Source organism: Anabrus simplex, chromosome 2, assembly GCF_040414725.1.
Source record: "Anabrus simplex isolate iqAnaSimp1 chromosome 2, ASM4041472v1, whole genome shotgun sequence".
Lineage (NCBI taxonomy): Eukaryota > Metazoa > Arthropoda > Insecta > Orthoptera > Tettigoniidae > Anabrus > Anabrus simplex.
The window spans coordinates 820,995,303-821,010,528 of NC_090266.1; the positions used below are offsets into that span (position 1 = coordinate 820,995,303).

Here is a 15,226-nt window from a genome sequence, read left to right on the forward strand (position 1 = left end):
TTTCCTAATTAACTTAATTTTCAATTATTACTATTCGTGCCTTCCTGAAGTATGGTATCACGGTTTTATGCATACTTGTTGGAGAGTGACTATTAGGATGTCGGATCTGACGTGTTAATCTGACGAAAGATTTTAAATGTAATACTTGTCGTGGGTGAAAGGTTCGGCTGTATTAAATTTTTTCTCGTCTTCTCTCGTGGTAATAACATGGTCTTTCACTCCTCAGCAGGTTACACCATTTATTTGAAAAAAAAAAAATCATCCCTTTGTGTTTCTCTGTCGGCACACCGCGCGAGACACCTGGGGTACAGTCCGGTCTTATAAAATTCACGGCCGATCACAGTAGACCAAAATGTCACAATATCTACAGTATTTCTCAGAAAGGTAACATTTTACACACGTGAAAATTGGTATTTTGAATGTCCTGTGAAAGTAAGGAAACACAGGTAATTTGTTTTCGGAAAATCCGCTTAAAGGGAACTGAAAAAGGGGATGAATTTTTAAAATGAGCGTATCGATAGCACATCTCTAAAACTTAACATGTTATAAACGTGAAAATTTGTGTTTTTAATCTCCTTTAAAAATAAAGAACCACACATTTTTGTTTCCGGAAAAACACTTAAGGGTGGGTGGGGGGGTAAAAAGGACTGAAAACGGAGTGGAATTCGTTTATTAGGATGCTGATATCTAAAAAGTTGAAGATTTTACAGACGTGAAAATTGGATTTGGAGTCTCCTTTAAAACTAAAGAAATAATCATTTTTTGTTTTCGGAAAATCCACTTAAGGGGGTGAAAGAATTGAAAAATTAGTTGAATTCTTTGTATGAGGATGCTCATATTTCAAAAATTAAAGTTGTTGCAGACGTGAAAATTGGAATCTCCTTTAAAAATAAAGAAACACAATTCTTTTGTTTACGGAAAATCCACATAGGGAGCAATAATTGAGACATTAGTTGAATTATTTTTTACGAGGATACTTGCATCTCAAAACTGAAGATGTTATAAACGTGAAAATTGGTATTTGGAATCTCCTTTAAAAATAAAGAAAGGTGTATTTTTTGTTTTCGTAAAATCTACTTGGGTGGATTGGGGGTGGGGTTAGGACTGATAAAGGGGTTGAATTATTTTATGGGGATACTTATATCTCAAAACTGAAGATGTTACTGACGAGGAAATAGGTAACTGGAATCTCCTTTAAAAATAAACATTTTTTTTCGACTTGAGAGAATACTGTTTCTCACACCTTCAGTTCTAAGTCGCATCTTAACCCCAAAAGGCATAGAACAAACGTGGTGTACAAAGACTTTCTGGGGTAAATGAAACTCAATTCTTCGTAGAGGGATTTTCAGATAATGTCTTGTACAGTACCGAGAAACGATTACTTTTATCAGATGACGAAATCCACGCGAGCGAAGCCACGAGTAACTGTTAGTATAACATATAGTACATCAACAATGCGACATTTAAATTCACTTACTGTAAGTCTTGCTCATAGATCGTCACTTTATCAGTAGATATTCTGCGTGCAAAATGGAACTGCTACATCGCCCTTTTCTCCTCCCTCCTCTTCGCTTCCGATATGAGGCTGTCATCCCTCAGACGACTGGCTGTGATGTCTCATCTCGGGGACGAGTTCCTTTTAGAAAGCCTTGCTTCTGAGCGTTGCGCCTTTCAAAAGAGGAGAAAAAAGTTTACAAAATTGAAAAAATAGCAGAAGAAATGGCCCATCATACCATCAGACTACCTCCCTACCACAACACTTTCGTTAAACATGAGTTTACGTTGACATGAGTATGCGGATGTTAATTCTGATTGGCATCGTTTATATGCAGCATTTATGGTGTGTGCACCGCCTCGTCTCCGGGAACCAGTGCTTCAACTTTTGATGGTAGGTCTTACTTTCTTGGCGGGGGTTGAGGGAGGGGGTAGTCTGGTTAGGTTCATCAGGGTCTCGGCTACTCGATCCACTGAGGGAGTCCTGAGTTGGACTGAATTTGGTGTTGGAGTAGGCTGAGGATGAGCAGTAAAAGGTTATTGTGGGTGGGTTGGCTGGAGGGGTGGGGGTGGTGAGAAGACGCTAGGGGGGGGGGGGGTTGGTTGTGTATGGGTTCCAGTTGGTTTTGGATAGGTGTTTTTGCGAAGATTTTGTTTGATTGCCTTTTTAAAATACGGGCAGTCAGGGAACGATGCTGCGCGATTGAGGTCGCCTGATCACGTGGCACCTTGCATTCACGGTGGTGGTGAGGTCCACAGCACACCTGTTGCATCGGGTCTTATTTTTGCACCTGGTGGCATGGTGATTTACTCTGAGGCAGTTATAGCAGAGAATGGTTAATGAGGGGTGTGGTGGGCGAGGTTGAGTGGTTTTGATATGTGGTGTGGAAGGAAGGGGTGCTTTGGTATTTTTAGACTGTATTGGTTGGTTTTGCTTCTAGGGTGGTTTATTTTTGACTGTGGTTTGAGAGGTTTGTGATTGGGTAGTAATGTGGGAGGATTGAGTTGATTTATTGCTTGAGGGGAGGGGGTAGTGGGGGAGGGGTGGGAATGGTTTGAGTGTGGATATCGGCGGCTATGGGATAGTTTTGCTGAGATTTATCTTGGGTGTCTGGTGTAAAGTCTCGGAAATTCCCCTTTGTCACATTACAAAAAACTTGTCCTATGCAAAACATCCTTTTCAAAAGCATCGATATTAGTGACATGATTCTGCATTTTGTGTTTTTTTGCAGGGGACCTGAATACGGGAGTAATCCCACGTTGGTGTGAGTCTTTCGCCGCTATGCAAATTTTTGTCATTTTGTTTAAACTCCCCTTTCTAAAACCTTCAACATTGAAGTCTTGTGTCTTCGGAAAATGTATTTTTCCTCCCTCTGATTCAGACGTCAATTTATCAGAATATTTCTTAGACAATGAAATTCCCCGCGTCTGTCCACAAAGACGTTCAGGTTTTTCAACCCTCCTCTACTTGTGCCACTCGTATTGGGTTCAGTGCCAGCCATTATCAGCTTTTTACTATAAGCATTTCCTTGCCTTCCCTTATTATTATTATTGTTATTATTATTATTGTTATTATTATTATTGTTATTATTATTATTGTTATTATTATTGTTATTATTGTTATTGTTATTATTGTTATTATTATTATTGTTATTATTATTATTGTTATTGTTATTGTTATTATTATTGTTATTATTATTATTATTATTATTATTATTATTATTATTATTATTATTATTATTATTATCTTAGTTTATATGAAATAATAATGGGCTTTGTTTTCTTTTGCAGGAAAGCAGTTCAAAACTTTGGGGAGGAAGATTTTCAGAGAAAACTGATCTTCTACTGGAGAAGATTAATTCTTCTCTGCAATATGATAAGAGAATGTGCCAGGAGGATTTACAGGTAATAACTTTACAGGCATTACCAATTCAGGAATTGTACACTCAATTTTATTGATAGCATCAAATTTTCGTATTGGGATTGCCTCTCCCACTGCCAAGACCACAAAACATACTCCTCTCCACCCGCGATACTCATGTGCTTGTATGAAATGTCCGTTATCTCTCTACCCCAGAGAGGACCAAAATACTCTTGTTAGCGCTGGGACAATGGGAAAAAGTTGAAGGAAGACAGAAATGAAAGTAAAAGGGAATGTAAAACAAAGGTTTTATTGATGCTTTCACGGCCGTCATTAAGAGACATGATGCCTATTCCGTTATTATTAATCGTATGAATGATGACAGCTATTTAGAATGCAATGAACAGATATATTTCAGTAATTTACAAAAGATACAGGTAATAAACAGGGTCATTCACCTAAGATGGTATGACGAAATAAATTCTAACTGAAAAAACTTCAAATCTATTGAAGGTATCAATATTCCGTTTTCATATTCTTAAATGGCATTAAGGGGCTCATGAGCCATTGCGCTACATTTCTCCATGGGATTGTTAATAACTGATATTTCGACAATTTTTAAACTTAAACTCTAGTACTTTCTGACACTAGCAGAAAAGTTTGAACTCTTATGCCTTCAGACAAGTAAGTAATACAGACATCGGACAATTACTTTTTAAAATATCAATAATACTTCCATTTGAATTTCTAGTGGCTGAGAGCGGGCATTAACTTTGCCGTATCAGGCACACACAGGGTACTCATGGGTACGTATGGTACAAGCATGTCTCGTAATACAACGTGATGTATCCCGTGGGTTTGCGGCGTGTTCGTGACAGGCGGGCTAAAGACGGAATAGGGAGGTTTGTAAAAGAAATAACGTAAGAGTGTTTGTTACAAAGGTACGTACCTAGAACTGTATTGTCTCTATTTTGATAATACCGTCATGTGAATTGAAAAATGAAAATAACACAGTAAAACTTTACAAGTTGCTTTACATCGCACTGACACAGATACAGTAGGTCTTATGACGACAATGGGACAGGAAAGGGCTAGGAATGGGAAGGAAGCGGCCGTGACCTTAATTAAGGTACAGCTTGGTATGAAAGTGAGAAACCACGCAAAACGACCTTCAGGGCTGCCGACAGTGGGGTTCGAACCTGCCATCTCCTGAATACTGGCCTCACTGAAATGACTGCAGCTATCGAACTCGGTCACAGTAAAACTTAATAGCTCATTTTAGTAAAGTAAATTAATAATTTCCGAGTTAGACTTTACTGTTCTGTTAATGATCGAAGTGGAATGGGCACATGGTCTGTTATTTTTATGACAATAATGGGAGTTTTGCACTTAGAGATATTGTAGGCACCGTAATTTTTCTTATGCGATAAAACCACTCGCAGTTAATCGTTGGTTGACTGTAGGTGGAATTACCCCAAAAATAATGGACATAAATTAATTAAGAGATGTTCTAAACAGAGCTCCTCAGTAAGTGATGCTTACACTAATTTTTCCATGTTATTACGTGCTCGAAATGTTGACTATTCACGCCAATGCCTATCTGCAGCCTTTCTTGAGAGATGATGCCACAGATCAAAGAAGTTTACCTCGACATTGCAGTAAAAGCTGTGATGATTCCAACCAAGACCATATACATGTATTTATAAACATATACCTACCTACCTGGTCTTTAGTTCGCCTGTCATAAACTCGTTGTAAACTCAAGGGATATACATTTCACATTGTATTTACGAGGCATGTTTGTACCATACATATCGTCGCTGCCGGGACAAAACCTCCTATGTGAAATATTTTAGCTTAGAACTTTGGCCGGTAAGGTTCTGTCATTTAAGGTGCAATATTGTGTGAATATTGTCGCTCTTCATAGTGTGTGTGCTGCGGGTCAGTAGATCCCCAAACATATTATCACATAGGAGGTTTGGTCCCGGCAACGACGATATTCTAGAGTAGGTACCAGCTGTGTGGCTGCGGTTACAAGAAGGAAACTGCTTTCACCAGCGAGCGCCCTCTGACACGGCCAGAAATGCAAATTGAAGTTATTTGTTTTTAAATTCGCTTTACTTCTCACCAACACAGATAGGTCTTATGATGACGATGGAATAGGAAAGGGCTAGGAGTGGAACGGAAGTAGCCGTGGCCTTAATTAAAGTACAGCCCTAGCATTTGCCTGGTGTCACATGAGAAACCACTGAAAACCATCTTCAGGGCTGCCGACCAACAGGGTTCGAACCCATTATCTCCCGAATGCAAGCTCACATCTGCGCGACCCTAGCCGCATGGCCACTTGCTCGGTATCAACTTGAACTATTATTGACATTTCAAAACGTAATTGCCCGGTGTGTGAACTAATTCCATGTTTGAACTTATAATAGTATGAACTCTTTGCTAGCGTCATCAATTACTAGAGTTTTATTTTAAGGTGTCAATATCTCCGTTATTCGTACTCCTATGGAAAGACGTAGCACAATGATTCACGAAGTCTTATGGGACAGGAAAGAGCTAGGAGTGGAAAGGAAGTAAGGTTGGGCAGACCAGAACAGTCAGCTGTTCCGAAACATTAGGAACTTGAGGTAGAGTGGATCGGTACTCTGTGCTGGCACACGGCACACGGAACTGTAACTGCGCGGAAGAGATAACTTCGTTAGGCAACATGACATGCTCCGCGTCAGCGGGAAATTGCCTGTACCGGATGTACTGTGTGTAGTTACGGCGAGCGTAAAGCTGCACGGAACGTGAAGGAACAGTCGGAATAATGCCTTTCGGGCCCAATAATCACGTTAAAAGGCTGCTTTTAGGTCAAAATTTTGCAGTCAATATGAAATGCATATATCACGGTTACAGCGAAAGCACAGGCATTTAAAAGTAACTATTCCAAGGATATTTTCACCAGTTGAAATGTATCGGCCTGTATTGTGAGCAATTAGAGCCAGGATAAAGCTTTACGCCACGTGAAAAAACAGTCGGAACTATTAAATACGCGCTTCAAAAAAAAGTTTAAATGTTGCTTTTACAGTTTGCTTTATATCACACTGACACAGATAGGTCTTATGGCGACGATGGGATAGAAAAGTGCTAGGAGTGGGAAGGAAGCGGCCGCGGCCTTAATTAAGGTACAGTTCCAGCATTTGCCTGGTGTGAAAATGGAAAGACCACGGAAAACCATCTTCCGGGCTGCCGGCAGTGGAGTTCGAACCCACGGTCTCCTGAATGCGCGCTCACAGCTGCGCACCCCTAACCGCACAGTCAACTCGTTCGGTTGTAACATGTTAGAAAATAACACTGTACACATTTATCTCCGAGCATGCTGAAGTCCGATGGTACCAACTAAGACCATATATATTTCTTGAACATAAACCGCCCTATTCCGTCTTTAGTTCGCCTGTCGCGGAGACATTACGAACCCAAGACATACATCACGTTGTATTTACGAAATATACTTGTACCGTAAGTACCCATGAGTACCCAGTGTGTGGCAATGCGATGGACCGGGCGAGTTGGCCGTGCGGTTAAGGGCGCGCAGCTGTGAGCTTGCATCCGGAAAATAATGGGTTCAAACCCCACTGTCGGCAGCCATGAAGATGGTTTTCCGTGATTTCCTATTTTCACACCAGGCAAATGCTGGAACTGTACCTTAATTAAGGCCGCGGCCGCTTCCTTCCCACTCCTAGCCCTTTTCTATCCCATCGTCGCCATAAGACCTATCTGATTTTTAGTTATCTTCGTAGTTTGAGTTGCGCGAACTGAGCAGGCCTGGGAGCGGCTGATTAACCTGGGGCAGATTACCTTGATGGTAGGAAGCGTACACCCAATCAATCCATCACATTGCTATTTGCTTTACGTCACACCGACACAGATAGGTTTTATGGTGATGACGGGATAGGAAAGGTCTAGGAGCGGGAGGGAAGTGACCGTGGCCTTAATTAATGTACAGCCTCAGCCAGCATTTTCCTGGTGTGAAAGTAGAAAATTACGGAAGGCCATTTTCAGGGCTGCCGACAGTGGGGTCCCAACGCACTATCCTCGAACCTACTACGCTAGCGTAGCGGGAGGAGAGGTGATACTCCCACGTGGCGCGTCCCAGGTGGCAAGTAGAGGGGTCCTAACCGGCTTGCCGGCGGACTTGAGGGAAATAAAATACCTCTCACGGACCAAACACACAACCCCTGTGGGTAGGGGACGCAGACAAAGAATACACCCACGGTATGCCCTGCCTGTTGCAATAGGCGACTAAAAGGGGTGACCAAGGGATGATTGTATTAGAACCATGCAACTACTTGTGATTAGTACCACCACGCGCGGAACACCATGGGTCGCTTTTACATGCGCGTAGTAAGGTACCAAATAGGTTGGTGATTAGTAGCACGTAGGAGCACCGTGCGGTCAGTTAACTTAGAGTGCACTGTCGGCTTTTACAGTACCTGCGATTAGTACCACTATATGAGCGACACCATGGTTCTGGCTTGCCTATGATTAGTATCCACCATACGAGGAACACCAAGGGATAGTACGAGTCCCTGTGGTTAGTACACTTATGTGATGAACACCATAGGTTTGCGTTGCCTGTAAATGGCGCCGCAATGTGCGAAACACCGCAGGTCTGTAGTTCATGTGTGAATTTCATTACATGTAAGTAGTACCATAATGTGTGGAATACGACGAGTGCCCCCCCCCCTCAAAAGTATTTCCTGAAACTAGAGTAAGTATCAGCCGTTGTCTTACGTACGGTACGAACAACTTAAAAACTTACGCCGAAATGTTAAATTAACGTAGCAAGGCTCAATAGGGCTAATCATAATTCTCCATATTTGTACTGCTTGAACGAAAGGAAAACACTTAGGATTGTGATGCGCTGGGATATTTCCCTGTAGAGGCCTCAATATTGGGAATGTGACCGCGTGTTGACAAATGTCAAGACATCAGGAAAAGGGGAAAAAGAAAAGAAATGAAATGAAATGGCGTATGGCTTTTAGTGCCGGAGGGTCCGAGGACAAGTTCAGCTTGCCAGATGCAGATCTTTTGATTTGACTCCCGTAGGCAACCTGCGCGCCGTAATGAGGATGAAATGATGGTGAAGACGAAACATACACCCAGCCCCCGTGCCAGCGAAATTAACAAATTAAGGTTAAAAATCACGACCCTGCCGGGAATCGAATCCGGGACCCCTGTGGCCAAATTGCTAACCATTTAGCCATGGAGCCGGACAGGAAAAGGGCAATTACCAAGGGATTACTCAGTTGGGGGCCGGAACGTGACCACCGAGATAACTGGGGCCACGGCCAGAAACAGTTGCAAGATTACAACATAGTGTCAGCTTTTGCACATCGGTTCCAGGAAACAACAATGACCTAGGGATCCTCGGGTTGTACCGTGGTTGAGAGATGTGCTGTGTTTAAATTGCAGCGTTGGGAAGACTGTGACAGGATTTTGAGCTGCACGTTAGTTCCGCATTTTGTGCCATATACGTAACCTTTTTTGAAGAGGGCAATTTCGTCACTAAAAAGCCAAAACTATGAACATCCTTGGTAAGTTATGAAAAAGGTTTTTTTAAAGTTCTAACAGTAACAAGACAATCGCGGATGCGCGCCTAAGTTCGATATGTAGGCCTATATATTTTGTCAAATAACCGGGCGACTGATCGGAACCTCAAATTGCACTATCAAAAGTGCGGGTAAATATTTTGTAATTGGCGGGCGTGATAACTCAGTTCCAATGGTCCTATCTTCTCATCAGGACGGCCCAGGCTTGAATCGCAGTCGATGCATGAAACATTTTTAAAATGGGAAGTCACGTTCCATTGATACCTTTCTTTATACTTTTGAGTCATAACCGCGTCATTTGTGGTGGTGTATTTTGAGTATCCAACCATTCTTAGGGCTTACCATGTACCTTAAATGGTAAGTGGATGCAATGTCGCACCCACAATATAATTACAGTGGATACAACTTTTCCTTGGAAGGGGTTGTGAAAAGATTTTCTATTTAGAATTAGCTTTACGTCGCACCGTACGTCTTATGGCGACGATGGGAAAGGAGAGGGCTAGGAGTAGGAAGGAAGAGGCCGTGGTCCTAATTAAGGTATAGCCCCAGCATTTGCCTGGTGTGAAAATTTCAAACCACGGAAAACCATCTTTAGGGCTGCCGACAGTGGGATTTGAACCCACTATCTCCCGGATGCAAGCACACAGTTGTGCGCCCCTAACCGCAAGGCCAACTCGCCCGGTGGATACCTCTCGGATATTCTTTGCTTCGTAGAGAGGAATATGAATATTAATGTCTGTGTCATAAAGGGAAATGTGTTGTATAAGAGACCTTACCAGCGAACGTTGCCATCCACATAAATCTTGTCTGTGGAATGTGGAGGTAACAGCTGATGTCAATTGCAGCACGGACTCTTTCGTTGCTAAAATATGTAATTTATAATATCAGATGTGTAATAAGTATCAAGAATGTATGACTTTTTTATGTTTCACCGAGTGAATAGTAAATTTTTTAAAAACTATTTCGTGCCTATCTATACCGAAAAACAAGCATCCAAAAACCTCTTCCGTTCATTGTAGGCCTTTACGATAGTTTAAGTTTGATAGCCTCTACATGCCGCGAACGATCTTTGACCCTGAGGAGTCTGTGTTTAGACCCCAGGAACGGAAGAGTAGCATTGGCCTTGCTGAGCTGTATGGCCGATAACTTCTCATGTGAGTGGATTAGCGATACAATCCCAATGAGGGGAAATCGGCACAGTCCGAAAAGGTCCCTTGACTATCGACTTCCGTGGAGCATGGTCCCATGTGTTCGTGACCCGAAAGGGTTGGTTTGTTGTCACATGGTCCCATAAGTAATGGGGGACGGTGGGAAAGGTTCCACTATTTACAACAATAATCACAAATGCCTCCTTTTCATGTGGCTGAGTTGGTTGAGCCGCTATCCTTCTGAGTCAGAGTTCGCAGGTTCAAATCCCGGCTTGGGCCGGTGGCCCTTAAAACGGTGTTGAAATGGCAACAGCTCCGTGTTGTTGGTTTCTGGCGCATTAATAAAAGCGTCACAAAACTGTAACTTTATACTACTATATTCTGCATTCCAGGCTTGCGAGGGAAACTAATTAACAATTTGCTTTACGTCGCACCGACACAGATATGTCTTATGGCGACGGTGCGATAGGAAAGGCCTAGGAGTGGGAAGGAAGCGGCCGTGGCCTTAATTAAAGTACAGCCCCAGCATTTGCTTGGTGTGAAAATGGGAAACCACGGGGAGCCGTATTCAGGTTTGCCGACAGTGGGGTTCGAATCCACTATATCCCGTATTCAAGCTCACAGCTGTGCGACACTAACCGCGAGGGAAACTAATAGGACAAGGTAAACCCTACCTAGCATATGTTGTGACGTCTATTTTTCTTTACCAACTAACAAAATATCTATACTCATACGCTTTACATTCTTTCTTTCTTTCATTCTTTATTTCTTTATTTATTTATTTATTTATTTATTTATTTATTTATTTATTTATTTATTTATTTATTAGTGCCTTCTGCACAGTGAAAATGTTAGGGCTCCAGGCCCTTTCATATACTTAACCACATACTAATCACAATATTAAATAAAATACTGAGATACTTAAAATAGTTGAACCTATATAAATTAATAGAATTGAAAATAAATTTAAATATATTACTAACTAAATTAATATCAAAACTAATTAATATTAAATACCCTTAAAAATGACTAATCCTCAGGCACGCACACATTCATACTTCAACCATTAAGTCAGCTGTCCTCAGCAGGTAGTCTCGGCAGGTGACCTTAAATCGTGATTTTAAAAAGCTAGTTTCTCTGACCTGACTTGGCAGGGAATTCCATAATCTGACGACAGTAGCCACAAATGTTCTATTTTTTTTTTTTTTTTGTGGGGTGCAGTGGAATAGAAAGAGTGAATCTAGAACGTGTATTTAAGTTATGAAATGATGATAAAAAGATGAATTTAGAAGAAATATCCAGTGGCTGACTTTCAGATACCATTCTAAACACCATCGTTCAAGTGTGTAGCTGCCGACGTTTATCAGACATCAGCCATGAGACAGCCTGATAGTATGGGGTGATATGAACATCGTACCCGATATTGTAAATAAATCGCAGACAGGAATTCAGTATTCGTTGAAGTTTAAGTGTTTCTTGTCTCGTCGTGTCAACTAAAACAACGTCACAATAATCAAGAATAGGGAGAATGAGTGTCTGTATGAGTTTGGCCTGTAGCTCAAATGGAAATACATCCCTCTGCCATTTAGAGGATGAAGCAGTCCAAAAATCTTTTTACGTATTTCTTTCGTGTAATCAGACCAATCAACTGTTTCATTCATCATTACGCCGAGATTTTTAACCGTTTTACTGTAGGGAATAATATTACTATTCAGTAGGATAGGCGAGATTACGACATTGTTTGAGCAGCTCAGTAATTTTCGTGATCCAATTGTGATTGCCTGAGATTGTGTGCAGTTTAGTATAAGAGAGTTTCGTTGTGCATATATATTGAGTCGTCGGAGGTCATTATTAATATCTTGTCCTGCAGTGTCGATATATTTGAAGATCGTCAGCATAGAGGTGGTGTGTGTTATTTCCTGTCACAGATGGTATGTCATTGATATAAATACAGAAAATTAGAGGCCCTGGAATACTGCCCTGTGGGGCAAGACGTAAGTTTAATTTTCCATTTAGAGGCCTTGTCGTTTACTGTTACACACTGTTGACGGTTCCTCAAACAAGAACTAAAAACCTTAAGAGCAGCCAGGTCGAAATTTAGCATTTTCATTGTCTCTATCATAGTCGGAATTACTATAGTGTCAAAGGCGTAACTGAAGTCAAGAAGGATAAATATAGTGAGCAGTCGTTTGTCCATAGCGTTTCTAATGTCTTCAGTAACCTTCAAAAGTGCTGTCGCGGTACTGTGACCGTTCTTAAATACAGTTTACAATGTGTCCAAAAGAGCATTCTGATTTAGGTATTCCAGAACTTGCTCGTATACTAAACGTTCAAAGGCTTTAGAAAGCGCAGGTTATATACACATAGGACGATAGTCAGAGGGTGATTGTGGGTCTAATCTCTTTTTTTTCTACTAGTTGCTTTACGTCGCACCGACACAGATAGGTCTTATGGTGACGATGGGACAGGAAAGGCCTAGGAATGGGAAGGAAGCGGCCGTGGCCTTAATTACGGTTCAGCCTCAGCATTTGCCTGGTGTGAAAATGGGAAACCACGGAAAACCATCTTCAGGGCTGCCGACAGTGGGGTCCGAACCCACTATATCCCGGATGCGAGCTCACAGCTGCGCGCTCCTAACCGCGCGGCCAACTCGCCCGGTGGTCTAAACTCTTAGGTTCCGGTATAATATTGGCTGTTAAACAGTAGGGAAAGTTCCGTTTAGTAAACAGTAGTTCAGTATGTGCGTCAGTAGTATAGGCAGGACAGCACCCATAATGTTATGTGTAAAAAGTAATAAGAATATCATCTACACCTGTAGCCTTTGATTTAATGGAATGCAAAGCCTTTTCAACCTGATTTTCTGTGACACTGTGAAATGTGAATGGTGGATTGGCTGGAGGGGAGGGCGGTGAGTCGGTACAGTTAATTGGGGTAGGTTGAATATTTATTCTACTAAAGTAATCATTCAGTTCGTCAAGTGGAATGTCAGAAGTCGTCTGTCTCTGTTGATGTTTTCCTATTCCCAGAGCTCTAAGTTGGTCCCATGCGCGATTAGAATTTAAGTTGTTAGCTAAATTCCGGAAATATATACATCTTTTATTTCTGATTAACTTCTTTGTGCGATGTTTTAAGATGCGGTAATATTCGAAGTCTGTGTCGTCTAGGGTTTGTTTATAATGTCGAAATAACGAGTCACGATGGGCCATCATTCTCTTGGCTTCATCATCTAGCCATGGACAAGAAGGGCGAGAAACCTATATTCGACGTGTCTGTGTGTGTGTCTGTGTGTATTTCTTTGCCGCATTATTTGTATTAAATGTCACTTCTTTATTGCTTATCACGTGACCATTATTATAACAATATTACCGTATTTATTCTAAACCAGAATATTGCATCTTTACTCACACTGTTTATTCTTACATTCATTTCACTTGTATTCAGAATATATGAAATGCTGCAGTTATGTTGGGATGGGAGTAACAGAGATAGCCGGGTAGGGGGGAATTGTTTGTCGTCCAAGGAGTCCAGACACCCCAGGAGTTTTAACGAATCTACTTTTATTAAGCATTATAACGTATATTAATATTAGCTTCCGGTGTCCGACTCATTGGCTGAATGATCAGTGTTGAGGCCTTCGGTTCAGAGGGTCCAGGGTTCGATTCCCGACCGGGTCGGGGATTTTAATCGCGTCTGATTAATTCTTCTGCCTCGGGGACTAGGCGTTTGTCCCAACACTTTCCTCTTTATATTCAGACAACACACTACACTAGCAACTACCAAAGAAACACACAACAGTGATTACATCCGTCCATATAGGGTTGGCGTCGGGAAGGACATTCGGCCTTAAAACAGCGGAAAATCCACATGTACGGTACAGTTTGCACCCGCGAACCCAGCTATGTGGGAAAAGCGGGGGAAGAGAAGAAGAAGATTCCACCACTTTAACTTGGATCGAAGGACACTAATTTCCTTTTTAGGTATTCTACACCACCTAAACTCTGGAAGTTTGGATACCTATCAAAATAAAATTCTGGATGAATGCCCCCCTCCCACCAAACGCTGCTGGAGGGGCCGATGACTTGGATTTTTGACCCCTTTGGACTGCAAGCATCATCGATTCAGTGTTGTGCTTTAGAGGCGGTCCCTTGGTCAGTGATACAGTACTATTGTTTTACGTCAGTTTGTGTGAATGTGAGGCACTGTGGGTCGGATCCACTGATTGTTTTAAATTCATATCCATCCATTCATTCTTCGTCCTCACGTTTTGAATTCTGGTCAGTGGAGGATTTTGGACTTTTAATTTTTCACTACAGTTCGTCTCATTTCGTACAATTAGAGGCCGATAACCTAGATGTTAGGCCCCTTTAAACAACAAGCATCACCACCAACGCACTATCTCTCGAGCGCAAGTTGAGAGCTACGTGACACAAACCATGTAGCCACTCGCTCGGTACGCTGTATTTTTATTTTCTCTGTGTCTAGAACTGAATGTAACATCTTAGAATATGTTTACGTGTGTATATTACATTGGTAATGAAATTACCTGGGATGCTGCGTAACAAAGGCCACGTATTTGTAATAACATTGCTCGCAAACCTAATTCCTTTTTCGTAGCATCTCACAATGCAGAACACGATAAGCTCACCGGAAAAAAATAGTTACCTTAGTGCGCACACATGGATGGATAGTTAAGCTTGTACAAATGGCGCAGCGAACGAGTCCCGTGCTTAATTGCACATGCATTGCCTCTACGTGAGCATAAGGCTGTAGCAATCAGGAGACATTGATGTTTCAAGCAGACAGTGTTCATCAACATGGGTAGATGTAAGGATGTGACAGAGTGGCAAAAATGGGCAATAATGTTTGGCCGTGCCCATGGCCATACGGTGCGTGAAGTTGCTGGACTTGTTGGTGTTTCGCAGTGGACTGTTCAACGTGTCTACGAGCAGTGGTGTACTACATGTAGCCACGAAACACGACGTCAGAATTGTGGTCGGAAAGAGATCATGATTGAGAGGGACGGAGATGCGTTTCACGGCTTGTGAATGAAAATCGCTTCCAAACCCGACAGGAATTGCTGCAGTCAGTGAATGAAGGCCCATCCCAACCTGTTAAGGAGAGAGCAT

At 41.8% G+C, this 15,226-nt stretch overlaps 1 protein-coding gene across 1 annotated transcript in view; it reads left to right on the top strand.

Moving 5' to 3' along the window:
- Argl (Argininosuccinate lyase) overlaps positions 1–15,226 on the top strand; it is a 228,375-nt gene that overhangs the window by 35,769 nt on the left and 177,380 nt on the right. The window contains exon 2 of the mRNA XM_067141512.2: positions 3,286–3,399. Within this exon, the coding sequence (XP_066997613.2) occupies positions 3,286–3,399 (114 nt within the window). The remainder of the gene's footprint in view (positions 1–3,285; positions 3,400–15,226) is intronic.